The sequence below is a fragment of the Pterocles gutturalis genome, unplaced genomic scaffold (genome assembly GCF_000699245.1).
Source record: "Pterocles gutturalis isolate BGI_N339 unplaced genomic scaffold, ASM69924v1 scaffold45376, whole genome shotgun sequence".
In the NCBI taxonomy this organism is placed as follows: domain Eukaryota; kingdom Metazoa; phylum Chordata; class Aves; order Pterocliformes; family Pteroclidae; genus Pterocles; species Pterocles gutturalis.
In genome coordinates, this window is record NW_010107097.1 from 2,447 (window position 1) to 17,144 (window position 14,698).

The following is a 14,698-nucleotide window of genomic DNA, read 5'->3' on the forward strand; positions in this document are numbered from 1 at the left end:
GTTGTCTGCAATAACCACCTTCATCTTTTTCTGCAGTTAGCTCAACATGTGTGCCCCTCCTGCAGCAGGCATGCCTAGTTTTTTGATGGAATTCCTTTTTAGTGAGTGTCCTGTTGACAGACAATAATAATAAGGAAAAAAAGTAATCTCATTATTCTAGTAAAAAACTCTTAATTGTGTTGTAAAGGACCTTAAAAGATAATCTAGTTCCAACTCCCCTGCCATGGGCAGGGACACCTTCCACTGGACGCACTACTCTGGATGGGGTCTCACAAGAGCAGAGCAGAGGGACAAAATCACCTCCCTCGACCTGCTGGCCACGCTTCTTTTGATGCAGCCCAGGACACAGTTGGCTTTCTGGGCTTCAAGCTCACATTGCTGGGTCATGTTAAGCTTCTCATTAAACCTAGTTCCTGTTCAGATTTGGAAAATATGTAGTTTGTATTGCATACTGGGATTTAATTATGAATTTACAGAGTAAGAATATTATGTTACTTATTTTGAGGAAGTTTCTCCTTTTCACGTAGTCAAGAATACTACTTAATTCTTCTGACTTGAATAGCTGACTTGTTAGCAAGCTGAGTAAAGTATTCAGATGATTGAAAGACATCTTTTTGAGGTTCCCATATGGTCAACCTGATGCCATTCCTTCCCCAAACCTGAAAAAACAAGATGCTTCAAATGCGGACAAAGAAATAATGGCATTCATGTTGTCTTCGTTTTATGGAATAGTGAATATTAGATAAGCTATAGCATGAGGATGACTTCTGTTGAAACCTCTTACTTGAAAGATGCAAGAGGTAATTATCACTGAGCAATGTGATAACTCTCCTTTTCCAGCCAGGGTTTTGGAGATGGGCTTGCTCCCTGCTGCCTCCTGGCAGGGAGTTCATAGTTGCTTTATGCTTTCTAAAGTCATCCTTCTCCACTTCAAGTGCGGGCACCGATGATCTCTGTTTAAGTTGAAGGAAGCCTCAGGAATTTAAGTTTTGTACCATGTTACGGTCTCTGTTCTATAATTGTTTGTGTTGCCACTGTTTCACTGATAGGTTTACGACTCATATGGGTTTTCTGAAAGAGGGCAGTAGTTAGGGTAGTTGTGCTGTAAGTAAATGCAGTTTGCAATCTAGATGGTAATAATGTATTAAAAGCAGCATAGAATATCTAAAAAGCTCGTGGTTTTGTTTATATAATAACCAAAGAAGCATGTTTTGGAAGGTTCAGGAGAGTTAACTCTTATCTGTCATTTGTAATGTAAAGGTTCGTCTACTTCAGAGATACACATGGCAACATTCTGAGACATCCTAAAATCTCTGCTGTTTTCTCAATGGTTTTGTGTATAAATTTAGGATTCTGTAATCTCTATGAGCTTTGGAACACTTTGCTTAAATTTGTCGTAATAATTGACTTGGTGTGTCATATTTACAGTAATTGTCCTAGGTGAATACAATACATAAAGTTACCGCTTTGTAAAATTATATGATATGTGGTTTTAACATTAAAAACCAGTTTGAAAGGATGATTATAATTCTATGATTTTTAGATTGCTTTATTATGCTAAGCTATTTTTCTTCCTTTTTTTCAGTTAATAAGCTCTATGAGCTCAGTAGCAGAGCACTGTCTCCCCTCCTTATTACGCACCTTGTTTGATTGGTACAGGCGTCAAAATGGAACAGAAGATGAATCTTATGAATATAGACCTCGGTCTAGCACAAAATCAAAGGGGTAAGAGTTTTCCTTATAAAAGTTTGTTCGATTTTTGTGCTCTCTTGTAAGAAAATGTATGCTTTCTACTTTTTTTTTGACAAGTGCTTTTGTATTTGTATCTGTCATTACCTAAATCTGTATAGAAAGAGTATGGGCTGCTTCGAGGTAGTATTTTTAACTTGCGTAGATGATGCGCATGAAGTGACTTAATGATTTTGGGGTTGTTACACGGAAGGGAGTTGGATGCTGATAATACTAAGCTAGTTTGTCCTGTTTTGATTGTTGGCAGGCCCTTTCAGGAGGGGGCAAGATGTCAGTGCTGCACCAAACCCCAAAGTCTTTCTAACCATCCATCTTACGTGCATGTGCAACAGTGATTGCATGAAAGACATGAATGCCCCCTCTCTGCAATATTTGTGTTCAGTCTTGTATATGATGTGTGTGTTCTTGATTTCTTATTTTAGGGATGACCAACAACGTGAAAGAGATTATCTACTTGAAAGGAGGGACTTAGCTGTAGATTTCATTTTTTGTTTAGTTTTAATAGAGGTTCTAAAACAGGTAAGCTTTTTTGCTTTTGCAAACTTCTTTTAATCTTTTGCTTTTAATGTCAGTTTTGATCATCTCCTTTAAATTTTTATATTAAAAACTGGGACATATATATGATGAGCATATGCAAGACTGTAATTATACACTCAGTTGCATAAAGCCTTTGGCTTCTTCTGTCTTTTCTTTACATGCCTGCATTGTCTCAGTTCACGGGACTTGGGTCCACTAAGTCAAAGCTGTTGATGTCCTGCAGAAAGCGAAACTGTAAAAAATAACATTTTATTTGTGTTCAGTACCTTTTGTCTGCTTAAACGTTTTTGAAATAAAAGGTGAAAGCATTGAGTGACAAGAATAAATGTCACTTTTTAAAAAAATCAGAAAGGGTATGTAATTTTGTTTGGCCTTATACTCTAGTGCTGGATGATGTTATGCACAGTTTCTGTTAATATAAAATTTGCATTGATATATGGACAAGAGGATAGATTTTGGCTTCAAGTAGCAGCATTTTTTCTTGCATTTTTTGAGAGGAGAAAGGTAACTGCAAGAAAGGGTTTGAAACATGAAGTGGACAAGCAAATTTCATATTTCAAATCCTTAAGTAGTAGTTAAGTATGTCTTTTATGTGTAGATACATGAAAATTAGATGGCTTTCTGTACTAAGTAAAGCAAGGATTATGGTTTAGTTTACAACTAATTTGTAGGAGATTTATATTTATGTGGTTGTGTATGGCATATTTGTGATATAGGAAAAAATCAAAACAGTAAAACAAAAGAGCTGCCTATCCTTCTCTGAGATACTGACCAGTCATCCAAAGTGATATTCCTGTACTGCATGCACAGAGATACAGAGAACAGTATTAAAACCACCAAACTCATATGTGTTAGTGTTTTACAGAAAATCTTTAGTTCATGCTCTCTCCCTGCCTAAGTTTTCTATCAGTGCGAAAGAAAAAGGGAAATGGAATAGGTTGTTTAGGGTTGCAGGGTGTGTGGGGAGCTTCTGTATTTTGAACTGGTACTAGTTTTTCTGTTGAGTAGGGTACATGTTGCCAGTGATTCAGATGTCAGGAGAGGTGACAAAGTTTTGGTCTTGAAGAGAGTCTGTGGTGACTCCTGTAATTCTTGGTGAGCCTCTTGTGCTTGTACACCAGACAAGATAGGTATTTTTCTGATAAGGATATTTTCTTCTGCTAAAGCCCTTCAATGGGCCACTGAATATAGAGACATCACTTAAGAGAATCCTTTGGTCAATTTAGTATTAGAAGTTATCTTAAGGAGGTTTTGTATGTTCTGCCTGTAATGTGAATTTGCAATTAAGCAGTCAAAGAAAGCACAGAAAGGACGGCTTTTTATCAATAGACATATTTACATTCTCATTACGTCCGTCTTCCTGTCTTCCTGGGAGGCTTATCATTGTTTAATTCTTAGAAACTGTTTTCAGAGGGTGCAAAGGGTATGATCCAGCCCTTTCTGTAATACACACAGAGCAACCAGAGAGAGGGTGACAGACAGGACCTATGTAGGAACAAAAATATTTTGCTTAAGTGACTACATATTACTCATTGTATAAATACGCATGTAAATAGGCAGTTCCAGCAACTAGATGTTCGTGGACAAATAGCTTGCTTGATGCAGAAGAGTATGAAATTCTGAAGCAGTAAGTGCTTCATTTTCTATAGACAAGACAGTAGTCTTTTATTCAAATGTATTTTAGTGACAATCTTAATCACTCTTGAGCAGTAATGTTTAGAGGATAATCCTAGTCCCTACCTAAATTGCTTTATAATCTTAAAGCTATGATGACTTCACGATTATATATAGTGCTTTTTTTAAAGAATAGATTTAATTTTTAAGCAAATGTTTTATTTCAAACCTGAGAACAATGGTTATGTCAAAGAGAACCTCAGTAAAAAACTATCTTCTAAACAATGCTTGGTTTTGGTTTCTTACCAAATTGTTACTTATTGCTGGTAAGATTTCTAGATGTTTTGGCTGCTTTCGTCTGCAGGAAGTCTAAAATGGAAGTGATCATCTCTTCTATATTCTTTTTGGTTTTGTCTTCCTTTATATTGAGATGAATTGCATTTTGAGGTTAGATGTGTAATAGTAACACCATACAAGGTAGAAAGCATGGAAAGATGCATAGTTAACCTAGTCTGGTAAATTTTGATGACAAATTCATAGTGTTTACATTACTGTTGTTTATTTTATTGTGAATTTCATCCCTAAAAGCCAGTATGCAAAATATGTTAAGAGAATGTCAATAAAGGTTGTGTAAATGTTTACATATTGCAGAATTAAATTGATACCTTATGCCAACAAAGGATGTGTCTTTTGACAGTGGTGGGAGAGATTTCTACGGGGCATCTCACACTACTGGTTTTTTACTTCATATGTACATATGTGTATATATACATGCATAGTTACATGCATAGAAATTATATTTGCATTTCAGATACCTGTTCATCCAGTGCCAGATCCTTTAGTACATGAAGTTCTAAACTTGGCTTTTAAGCACTTTAAACATAAGGAAGGGTAAGTTTCACTTGTGCACTTTGAAATATTTTGTGTGTATTACCAGCCTGTGCTTGATTGTTGTGATTGTTCTCCTTTGCCTCCCATGTAACATGTTGGTGATAATACTATAAATGAACACTGATTGATATCTTTAAACTGAAAACCTATCTTGAAAGAACACAGCTTTGTTCAATATAATGCTGAGTTTATTTTGCTTAGAATATACAGAATTATTTGCATAGCTAGCCAGAGAAAGGAAAGTCCGAGTTCGGATAACCATAGCAAACTTCCTGTGCAGAATACGTTTCTTATGTCCACTCAATGAACCTACCTCACTTTAAATGTCACCAGTGCATTTTATGCTTGACTTCCGTTGTTTTTATGGTAATAATCTGCCTTGCTATGGAACAAACTTTTTGTTTGTAATTGAGAACATGCTTGGGGTTTAGAAGAACAAGGTCTCTCGCCCACCCCTGCTTTTTTTTTTTTTTTTTTTCCCCTCAGGTATTCAGGAACCAACACCGGGAATGTGCATATTATTGCAGACTTATATGCGGAAGTGACAGGGGTTCTTGCTCAATCAAAGTAAGTTCAGTCTCTGACTCTTCTTGTCTTTATGGAAAAATTACTCTAGATTTAAAGACTATTTAATATAGCAGCATGTATTAGTGACCCCAGCAGCTAATCCCTTAAGTGTCAAGTATAGTCAGGTGTAGTCTGGCATGTTTGTCTCATATTCCAGCACAATAAATTTGAACAAATCAAGAAATAATCTTTAGTACAATACTGAATTGCTTTGCTGTCAACTTCTAGGTACAGGGAAAGGAGGCCTGGTATCAGTCAGTAGTTGTTTTTCAGATAATGAGTATAGTCTAATGTGCTGATCGTTACAGGCACACTTAAATGCCTAAATTTTTAGTATCAGTGTTCATCTTGATTGTGTTACTTTTACTGTAGGTGCTGTTATCATTAACAGACTAAAAAAATTGGTTCAAAATTATAGACATCATATAAAAGTAAATAAGAATGTATGTAATTGCCATATATACCCCTTGTTCAGGTTTCAAGCTGTTAGGAAGAAGTTTGTCACTGAATTAAAGGAACTGCGGCAAAAAGAACAGAGTCCTCATGTAGTACAAAGTATCATCAGTTTGATTATGGGAATGAAGTTTTTTCGAGTAAAGATGTATCCTGTGGAGGATTTTGAAGCATCATTTCAGTTCATGCAGGTACATGAATATTGCAGAAAACTGAAGTGAGCGTAATTTTGATGAAGTCATGAAGCTGCAGTGATGATTGCTGTGCTCTGTTGCTCAGTCTGCTTGTGTGTTGTCACTCATCCTTTTCTGTTTAGTTTGTAAGTTCTCAAGAGATATGAATCATTTGTTTCTCTGCAGCTTGTGAGTACCTAGTGTAATGAGTATGCATTCTCGGTTGTCTCAGTAATGTGGTAAACCTGTAATACATGAATTTATTCAAGACTAAATGAAAATGGGTAGCAATCAAATAACTTTATTTCTTTATGAAAGCAGTGGGTTAAAGAAAAAAAGTTACTTGATATGTCTTTTTTTAACAGCTGAGATGCCAAGAAACACTTTTGTTTCTTTTTTGTAACCACTTCAGCTAATTTTCAGAGAGACTTAAAAACTCTTTCTTTGCTTCTCTTCATTGTGCATTAAATAAATTGTCTTAATGAATAACTTGCCTGTTGGACAGTAACTGAAGTTATTGCAACTTGGTATTAAATTTTATTAGAGCTATTTAACAGGCATTGACATTGATCTCAATCCTGAAAAAACTAACATACACATAGATGCTTCAGATTGTGTCCAGAGTGGTCAGTTTGGTGTAGTGGAATGTATGGATTATTTATTTATGTTTAAAATTTTCTTTGCATTAAAGTCATCTTGAAAATGAAAATTGGTATATTAAAAAATCAAATATTGGTTTCTAGTAGTTTCAGTAGAGATAAGCATTTATTTTTTAAAACTTCAGAATAATCTGAGGAAAAATGTGCATCTTTATATTGTTTTATATTCTGAGTACTCTCAATATTCTGAGTAGAAAGTAAATAACTATCTGGTACTAGAAATGTTCTCCTTTCAGTTTCTTTTTAATTGCTGGAGAAACAGGTTTTAAAGTTTGTAATGTTTCATAAAGTTCACATCATCAAGGAATATAAGACTAACTTAAATACATTGGATGTTAGAAATTCAAACTGGAAATTAATGTGATCCTTCTAGTGGATTTTATGGCTTAGTGACATTTGTCTTCTTTTTTCTAAATATTTTTCTGATGCTTACTAAGGAATGTGCTCAATACTTCCTGGAAGTAAAAGATAAAGATATAAAACATGCTCTTGCTGGTTTGTTTGTGGAAATTCTCATCCCTGTGGCTGCTGTAAGTATTCTCCTTACCCCTCCTCCCCCCACCCCGTTAGTCCCCTCACTTTCAATTAGGCTCTCATTCTAAAATTGCTTCCATTAATCCTTACAATATTACATTTATACAGATTCAAAAAGACTATTAAGTAAATTATAAACACCTACATAACCTTTAAAGGGAAATGTGTAAGAGTGATTTGTGTATTACCTAGTTTCCAGTCTTTTTTCAGAACTTCTTAAAATTGTCTGATTTCTAGACCTTTTTATCACCAGAGCACTGTGTAATCTTATACTTGCTGTAAAAGTTTGAAATTTCTTTGGTTTAGTATTTGTTCACTCAAGGGTCCAATGACTTTTCTATATTAGCTGAAATGTGTTAAGTTCTTTCTAGAATAAAGGGAGATATGTAACATTTTTACAGTCCAATAAGGAGAGTGTGAACTCCTATGCAAGATGGAAGAACGTAGATTTTGGCTGATTAAATAACAATTGTTCATAGACTTGAGTGTCCATTCGATGTAATCCTTCAAGTGGAAGAGCAGTCAATCATCTCCTGTATGTTTTTTAAATCTAAAGCCAGAATTTTTACTCAGCAGCCATGAACAAGAAAAAAACCGTCGAAATCATTACAGTGTTGTATGTACAGTGCCTGTCACACTGCTTGTAAGAACGCTTTTGGTCAGGACAGGTTCTCCCCCTTCCTCCCAGGGTGCTTTGTTTGGTTGCATAAAGTTTGGTCAACAGATCAATGAGAAGTTATGGCAGCTCAGTATACCTATACCTCAAGCTGGCCATTTACCACAAGTTCAGAAAGTTTCATTGTAGTAAGATAGATACCTGGTGTGATAGTTGTCTAAAATGATAGTCATATTACAAAATACTAGGCCACAGTGTGTTTGGCACGTTGTCCTGAGAAATGGCAGGTCATGGCTCCGTGTCACGCCTGATTATGGGGCATATCTTGCTATTTATGGAGAACTGGGACTTGTAGATCCCATTTTGTACAATGGGATCTAGAAAGACTAGGACGCCAGGTGGCGATCCTGTCTAAGCAAGCTTGCAGGAAAAAAAAAAGAGGAATCTCCTTGAATCATCCTCTTGCAAATGGTCTGCCTTGCCCTGAGCCGGGGAAATGCTTCTTTCCCTTCACTGGTCTCAACGTTGGGGTTTTTTCTAACAAGTATTAGAAAGGAGACAATCTTTCTTCTTAAGGAATGGCCACAGAGAGGTGGTGTTAATAGTAGCTGTCTATTGACTGAAGGCTTGATCTTAGCTGGGCATACTTATATTCTTCTAGAGAAGACTTGTCTTATTAAAAAGTGAATCTGATTTTTGTTTTGAGCTCCACAATTGCTTGGTAGTTGGAGTGGGGGTGCATTGTGAAAGTACTTAACGTTTAGGTAAACACAAATTATTAGTTTGTAAAATAATAATTTAAATATAGTGAAAAATGCATGTACCATGATGAGGCAGAAGCAGCATTTGGGAATTGGGGATATCTGGTGGTAACCACGGAGGCATGCACATGGGCTGTGCAGAGCGTGCGTGTGGCTTTGTGGATCCCTTCCTACAAGCATAGCCTGAGTCAGCGCTTTAAACTGTTGGTGAGGGAGGCTTGATCTTTCCTTCTGACTCATTGAGTCTCTAATCGTTTCATACAAATGGAGCTTCTTAAATACAAGCGGAGAGCCCCATCCCAGATTGAGATGCAGTTGAGAGGGTTAGTCATTCTCTTGGAAGATGTGAGGTGCAGGTTTGAATCTTTTTGAATCAGATGAAGGAACTGAATCTAGGCTTTTCTATACCTTGGATACAGAAAATCACTTAAGTGAGGAAGCTGTTGGGTTTTGGCTTTGTGACTTCTTTACTATCATTCTATTGCTTAGTCATTCAGCCATTTTTAAAAATATGACCTGATTTGGACCCTGCAGGTATGTGATGAATGACAGTGGGGAAGTTAAGGCTGATCTGTAAGCCCAAGGTTATATCCCAGAGCAACAGTGTGGTGCTGGCAACAACTGACTAGTATGTCATGTGGAGCTAGCAGGGTACTGATCAACTTAGAGCTTTAGAATAGCAAAAGATAAATAATTTGGAGGTATGTAGGAAGTGATTTAAATATAATTACTTTCTCAGTTCTTTCTTTTTGGATTTGTACATGTTACAGAAATATTATACACTTATGATTCCACATCATTGAACATTTTCAGAGTGTTCTTAGCAAGGTGGACATGATATGTGTTTTAATAACTTTGAATAATAAAAGCTAACAAAAAACCCCTTATATTATAGGAAAATTGTGAGTATAGAGGATCTCTTCCATAAAAGCCAACCCTGTCTCCAACACCCCACTCCCCAGTTTGATAAATAAAGCAGAAACACAGTATAAAACAGTAGGTTGAGGATAACATATAAATGGGTCATCATAGGTATCCAGAGAGAAGGCCAAGAGACTTGCAGGGATTTTGATGAAGAAGGTAGCTGCCTGTTTTGTAGAAGGAAGGCTATTCCGTATGGAAGGACAGAGTGTATAAAAAAGGTGTAGGGCTCCATGTATCTGTTTCATTAATTCTGAAAGCTGAACAAGGAACCCTTACATGGTTGGTTGGCTGGTAATCCTGTGTGTCATTTCCTAAGTTTCCTGTTTTCAGAACTGGAGGACATAAAAGGGGAGCATTGAAGAGGGGAACAGTGAAAAAATTATGGGGTTTTAAAAAAAAATATATTAAATTACACTTTTAAAGAGTTTTGGTATAGTTTTTATTTGTTAGGTGGTGGCAAATATACTCTAAGTATGGAATGCGGGCCACATTCTTAAAATAGTGTTTTTTTTAATGGTTTTGGGGTTTGTTTTGGTTTTTTAACTGTATGGTTGTAGTGTGTGACATGATTTCTTATGCCTCTGTTTATATTTCTGATAAATACACTCAAATACCTACCTAATGTGAGATATTACTTTTGAATGTTCTGGAATTCATGGACATCTTAATGTATATTTAAATTGCCTTCTGTATAAACTTTTAAGCCCATTTTTGTGTGTATTTTTTTTTAATAGGCTGTTAAAAATGAAGTGAATGTGCCATGTTTGAAAAATTTTGTGGAGATGCTTTATCAGACTACCTTTGAATTGAGTTCAAGAAAGAAGCATTCGCTGGTATTTTAAAGAAATATTTCAACTTCTCCATTTTGCTCATCTTAGACTTTTAAGCTAGTACATTATATGAGGAAAAGCTAACAGCTGTATTAATTTAAATCTTAACTTCAAGTATAATTAAATTCATATTGTGTATGTGCATTTGCTCTAATTTGGATTTGTTTCTTTGTCCAAGGTACATGCTCTGATATCTCACTTATGTGATTGTCTTGAAATCATTGCTTGGTTTTGATTATTTTAGTGGGTTTTAGCACAGAGTTATTTAACCTAATGTCTCTTCTAAAAAGAACTTCCTTTCAGGCAGTCTGTATATTTGAATTATGTTTAATTAAAAGATAGAAGTGTCAGACAAGACTTTTTCATAAAATAACAGCCAGTTAATAGCCCTGCTCTGCCTGTTTTCTGCTCTCCCCATACACTTTGGTTTTCTTTTTCCACTATTTTTAATTATCTCTTTCTGATATAAATATCTGTGGAGTTTTTTTTCCCCCTGAGACTTCATCTTAGCGAGGATTTAAATCTCTTATTGATGTAGTATGTGGTAATACTTGATAACTGTGGCAGCCTTGTTTCAAGTTGATTCACTTCCCTTTGCTGGAAATGTAGGGCTAAATTTTGCATTACACTTGGCATATTGTGTAAATGCAAGTGAATTTAAAATGATTTATCCTCACTTTCATGTTAGAGATGAACTTACTTTCTGGTATTGTGAGCATGGAAAGCGTATATAATTATACCTGGTTAAACTCCTTATGTAAGAATAACATAAAGTAGTTGATGTTAGTACTGACAATGTCATTTTATTCATGAAGTCAGAAACATTGTTACATCAAGATTGCAATTTACTTATTCATTGTAATTCTTTAATTTTGCTCAATAACAAGATAATCTGCAGTCAGTATTGGTATTAATCACCATTATGTGTTCTCTTAAAGTCCGTGGTGCTTAAACAAATCTTGCGTTACTAAACCAAAGCAAAGTCACGCTAGTCTGCATAATCACAGACTTTATTAGTGCTTCATTCTTTACTGAAAGTAAACCTTGAGGAGAAGTAACATTTCTGACAACCTAAAGTCTGCCTCAGTTTTCACTGAATCAGTAATGTTCTTCCTGAGTATTCTTCTTTGAGGCAGTTCCCTCTCCCAGCATGTAAGACCCCATGAGTTGAGTCGTGGTTGTAGAATATATGAAAGGTGAGATCCGCTTGCAGTCTTTGTTTGAAATCAGGCCTTGCTGGGGGATGAGCTTCAGCATGGTTCGACTGCCCTGGTCTTACACCGTGAGCTTTTATGGCACATAGGTTATACCCAGGACACCATGACTGTGTGTCCTAGTGCAGGGGAAAGGCTGCCGTGCAATGCTGAAATTGGGCGAGTGAGAGACAAGAACTGACCGTGTCTCATTCTCAATGTACAAGGCTTGGGAGATCTGCAAAGAGCAATTTGATCAATTCTTTTTCCCCCCTACTCATAGGCTTTGTATCCACTGATCACCTGCCTCTTGTGTGTCAGTCAGAAACAGTTTTTTTTAAATAACTGGCACGTTTTCCTGCAGAACTGTTTGTCACATCTAAAGGTAAGACTCCTTTTCAATTCAGGAACTGTCACAAATCAATAGCATTTGTTACAATGTATTCTTGTGCCAAATAAAAATTAATATTTGGCTGTTTAAAAGGATACTGTGAAATATTTTTATTTTAAAAATGAAATATCTTCAGTCTCTATTAGTATTAAACTTAGTAGTAGGTTTTTGTGATGCTATGTAATGCAGGAAATAGATGTGGCTTGTTTTATTGAGTAAATCTACGGAAGTGTTGCTAACAAATGCTATTTATGCCAGAGAAAGTACAAAACGTAATTCTTCATGCGCAAATTATATGTGAGAAAGTAAGTGGCTTGTCTACTTCTCTAAGTAGAATGTATAGTAAATGCGAAAGTTCTCTCTCTTCTCCACTTGTTGAAGGAGTAGAAAATGAATTGGGAGTCCCGAAAAGATATTGTATATACAGCCTGTGATATATATGTTCCAAATTATGGTGTCCCTTTAACACATGGCTTCAGTTGATAGCATTGTAAGTGTGAGTTGATTGATAAAGAGATCAAGATACTTAGAAATTGGGGATTTGTTTTACTGACTTTCTTGTAGCATTAATTGTTGTACGTTTTTTCCTTAGTTTTGATTACCATAGTTCATGATTTTGTCTAATGTATTGATTTTGATAATTTTAATAAATTCTTTCATCTGCCTTCACAATATTAGTTCGGGTTAGGTATGAGTGACAATTCCAGTGCTTATTAGTAAAATAGGTAAACCGTCATGAAGTCAGAAGGCAACAGGTTTAGCTGCTTGGATTGTTTTTTAAGGGTCATTTGGCTTTTGTGACATCTTTCACACTTTTCTGTTGCTTGTTGGGTTTTTGTGTATTTTTCATCTAACATTTGCAGTTCTTTTGCAATATTTACCTTGATTTTTGTTTTGTTGTTTATTTTGCTTATGGAGGCTGCTTTTGCTTTTGTTTTTAAAGTTTTTTTAAAAATTCTTACAATCTAGGGAGCTGTGTTTTTCTGGCATAACGTCCATTGCTGGTAGTGGATGTATTAAAGCTATAAATGCCAGTGAGTTTAACTGGTAGTTGCTGAGCATGCATTTTATATTTTACTTGGTTTTGTTAACTACTAACAGCTTAACACGTTTACTGTAAGGCTCTATTCAGCAGATATTAGGAAGATATTTTTTCCTGTGAGGGTGGTGAGGCACTGGCACAGGTTGCCCGGGGAAGCTGTGGATGCCCCATCCCTGGAGGTGTTCAAGGCCAGTCTGGATGAGGCTTTGAGCAACCTGGGCTAGTGGGAGGTGTCCCTGCCCGTGGCAGGGGGGTTGGAACTAGATGATCTTTAAGGTCCTTTCCAACCCAACCACTCTATGATTCTATGCTATTAATTTCTGCAATTCATAGTTTGCAGTGTTAGGATGCTGTACCATCAATGAGTTATTTAGGATATTTTACAGCTTGGTTTAACTTAGCCCACCAAATACTATTTCTTTTTTGGGATGTTTAGCTTACTGAGAAACTTTGTTGAGTTTAATCTTGAAAAATACACTCTGACTGTCCTCGTGTCTTGTGAATTAATGTGTTCCTTTGTTTCTGAACTTAATTAAATGCATGCAGTCTGTAATAAGTAATCTCATTAATTTATAAATCTGAATTTCACAGCAGTTTAGTATTTTGGATTTCCCCTTCCCCATTTTGTTTCCTAATTTCCTAATGACAAACATTCTTTTATTTGCAGTTACTTAAGTATGTAAAATGCAATAAGGATTCCAAATCCATTGTCTCTAGTGTCTTTGTTATTTAATCAAGTAATTTTGAGAGTTACTGGGACGTACTTCAGAGTATTGAAAAGGTTCATCCACCCCTACCATATTAGTTAAAATTAACGATTAAAGTAATGATAACACTTAGACTGTCACAGGGATATCTATGAAGAGTACAGGCCCATTAACAGGTTGCCAAGAAGTAACATAGGTAATGGATTCATGGTGCTCAGTTTATTCCCTGGTGACTACCCAGTGCGAACTCTTACCTAGCAGTACACACCGTGTGGTCACACTTCAGTGGCAGAAATACGCAATTTCCCATTGGCCATGGTGTGAAAACTCAAATCTTCACAGTTGCTTCATGGTACCTATATTCATGCCCTGCAGTATTTTGGTGCTACTTTGTACTTGGTAATGCTCCTGAGAGTGCTCTGAATCCTGAACCAATACTAGCAATATTTATTACCCTTGTAAACTCTTTGTACTGGGTTTCAGTGCATGCTAGCTTTAGCTATCTTCAAAACAAGGTTATTGTACGGGGAAAACATCTTAACCTTGCTGAAAGGAGGAAGCCTAGGTTTGGTTTTTGTTCCCTTTATCTTTCATGCTGTCATTGCTATGAGGAAGGACTAAATAGCTCTGGGTCTGAAGCAATGCAAATAGCAGAGAAGTGCATTGTAAGAGTAGTTTAGACCTGGAGTGTGCCAAATAATGTCTCTTGGCATAGGTATAGCTGGCCTTGTCCCACAGAGCAGTTGGGATGCTGTTTCAGCATGGCGCCCAGCACGGCATTTCTTTACACACTGTAGTGTAGGCAAAATTCTGAATTTGTTCAGCAGAGAATAGCACTGAGTCAGTATTATAAAACATTTTGCTTACTTTTTTGACTAGTATTTAGATAGACTAATTTTATCAGGCTTATCAGAAAGCTGATAGATTCTTGGATAAAGCTGAGTTGTCGTGGTATCTTTACCACCTCTTCCAGGGAGATGAAGGAACATTTAAGAAAGCTGCTGAAACGGGAGAGAAAAATGTCTATCATTCTTCACCACTGTAGGATGGAAAAGAA

The 14,698-nt window shown here is 36.2% G+C and overlaps 1 protein-coding gene across 1 annotated transcript in view; it reads left to right on the forward strand.

Annotated features, from left to right (window-relative positions):
• Window positions 1-754: 754 nt before the first annotated feature.
• The window catches only part of LOC104472346 (protein furry homolog-like), a gene marked incomplete at its 3' end in the record, with an annotated part of 37,076 nt that continues 23,132 nt past the window's right edge, over window positions 755-14,698 (forward strand). Inside the window, exons 1-9 of the mRNA XM_010087982.1 lie at window positions 755-800; window positions 1,563-1,725; window positions 2,172-2,268; window positions 4,712-4,791; window positions 5,278-5,358; window positions 5,834-6,002; window positions 7,081-7,173; window positions 10,213-10,311; window positions 11,785-11,886. Coding sequence (XP_010086284.1) covers window positions 755-800; window positions 1,563-1,725; window positions 2,172-2,268; window positions 4,712-4,791; window positions 5,278-5,358; window positions 5,834-6,002; window positions 7,081-7,173; window positions 10,213-10,311; window positions 11,785-11,886 — 930 coding nt within the window. The remainder of the gene's footprint in view (window positions 801-1,562; window positions 1,726-2,171; window positions 2,269-4,711; window positions 4,792-5,277; window positions 5,359-5,833; window positions 6,003-7,080; window positions 7,174-10,212; window positions 10,312-11,784; window positions 11,887-14,698) is intronic.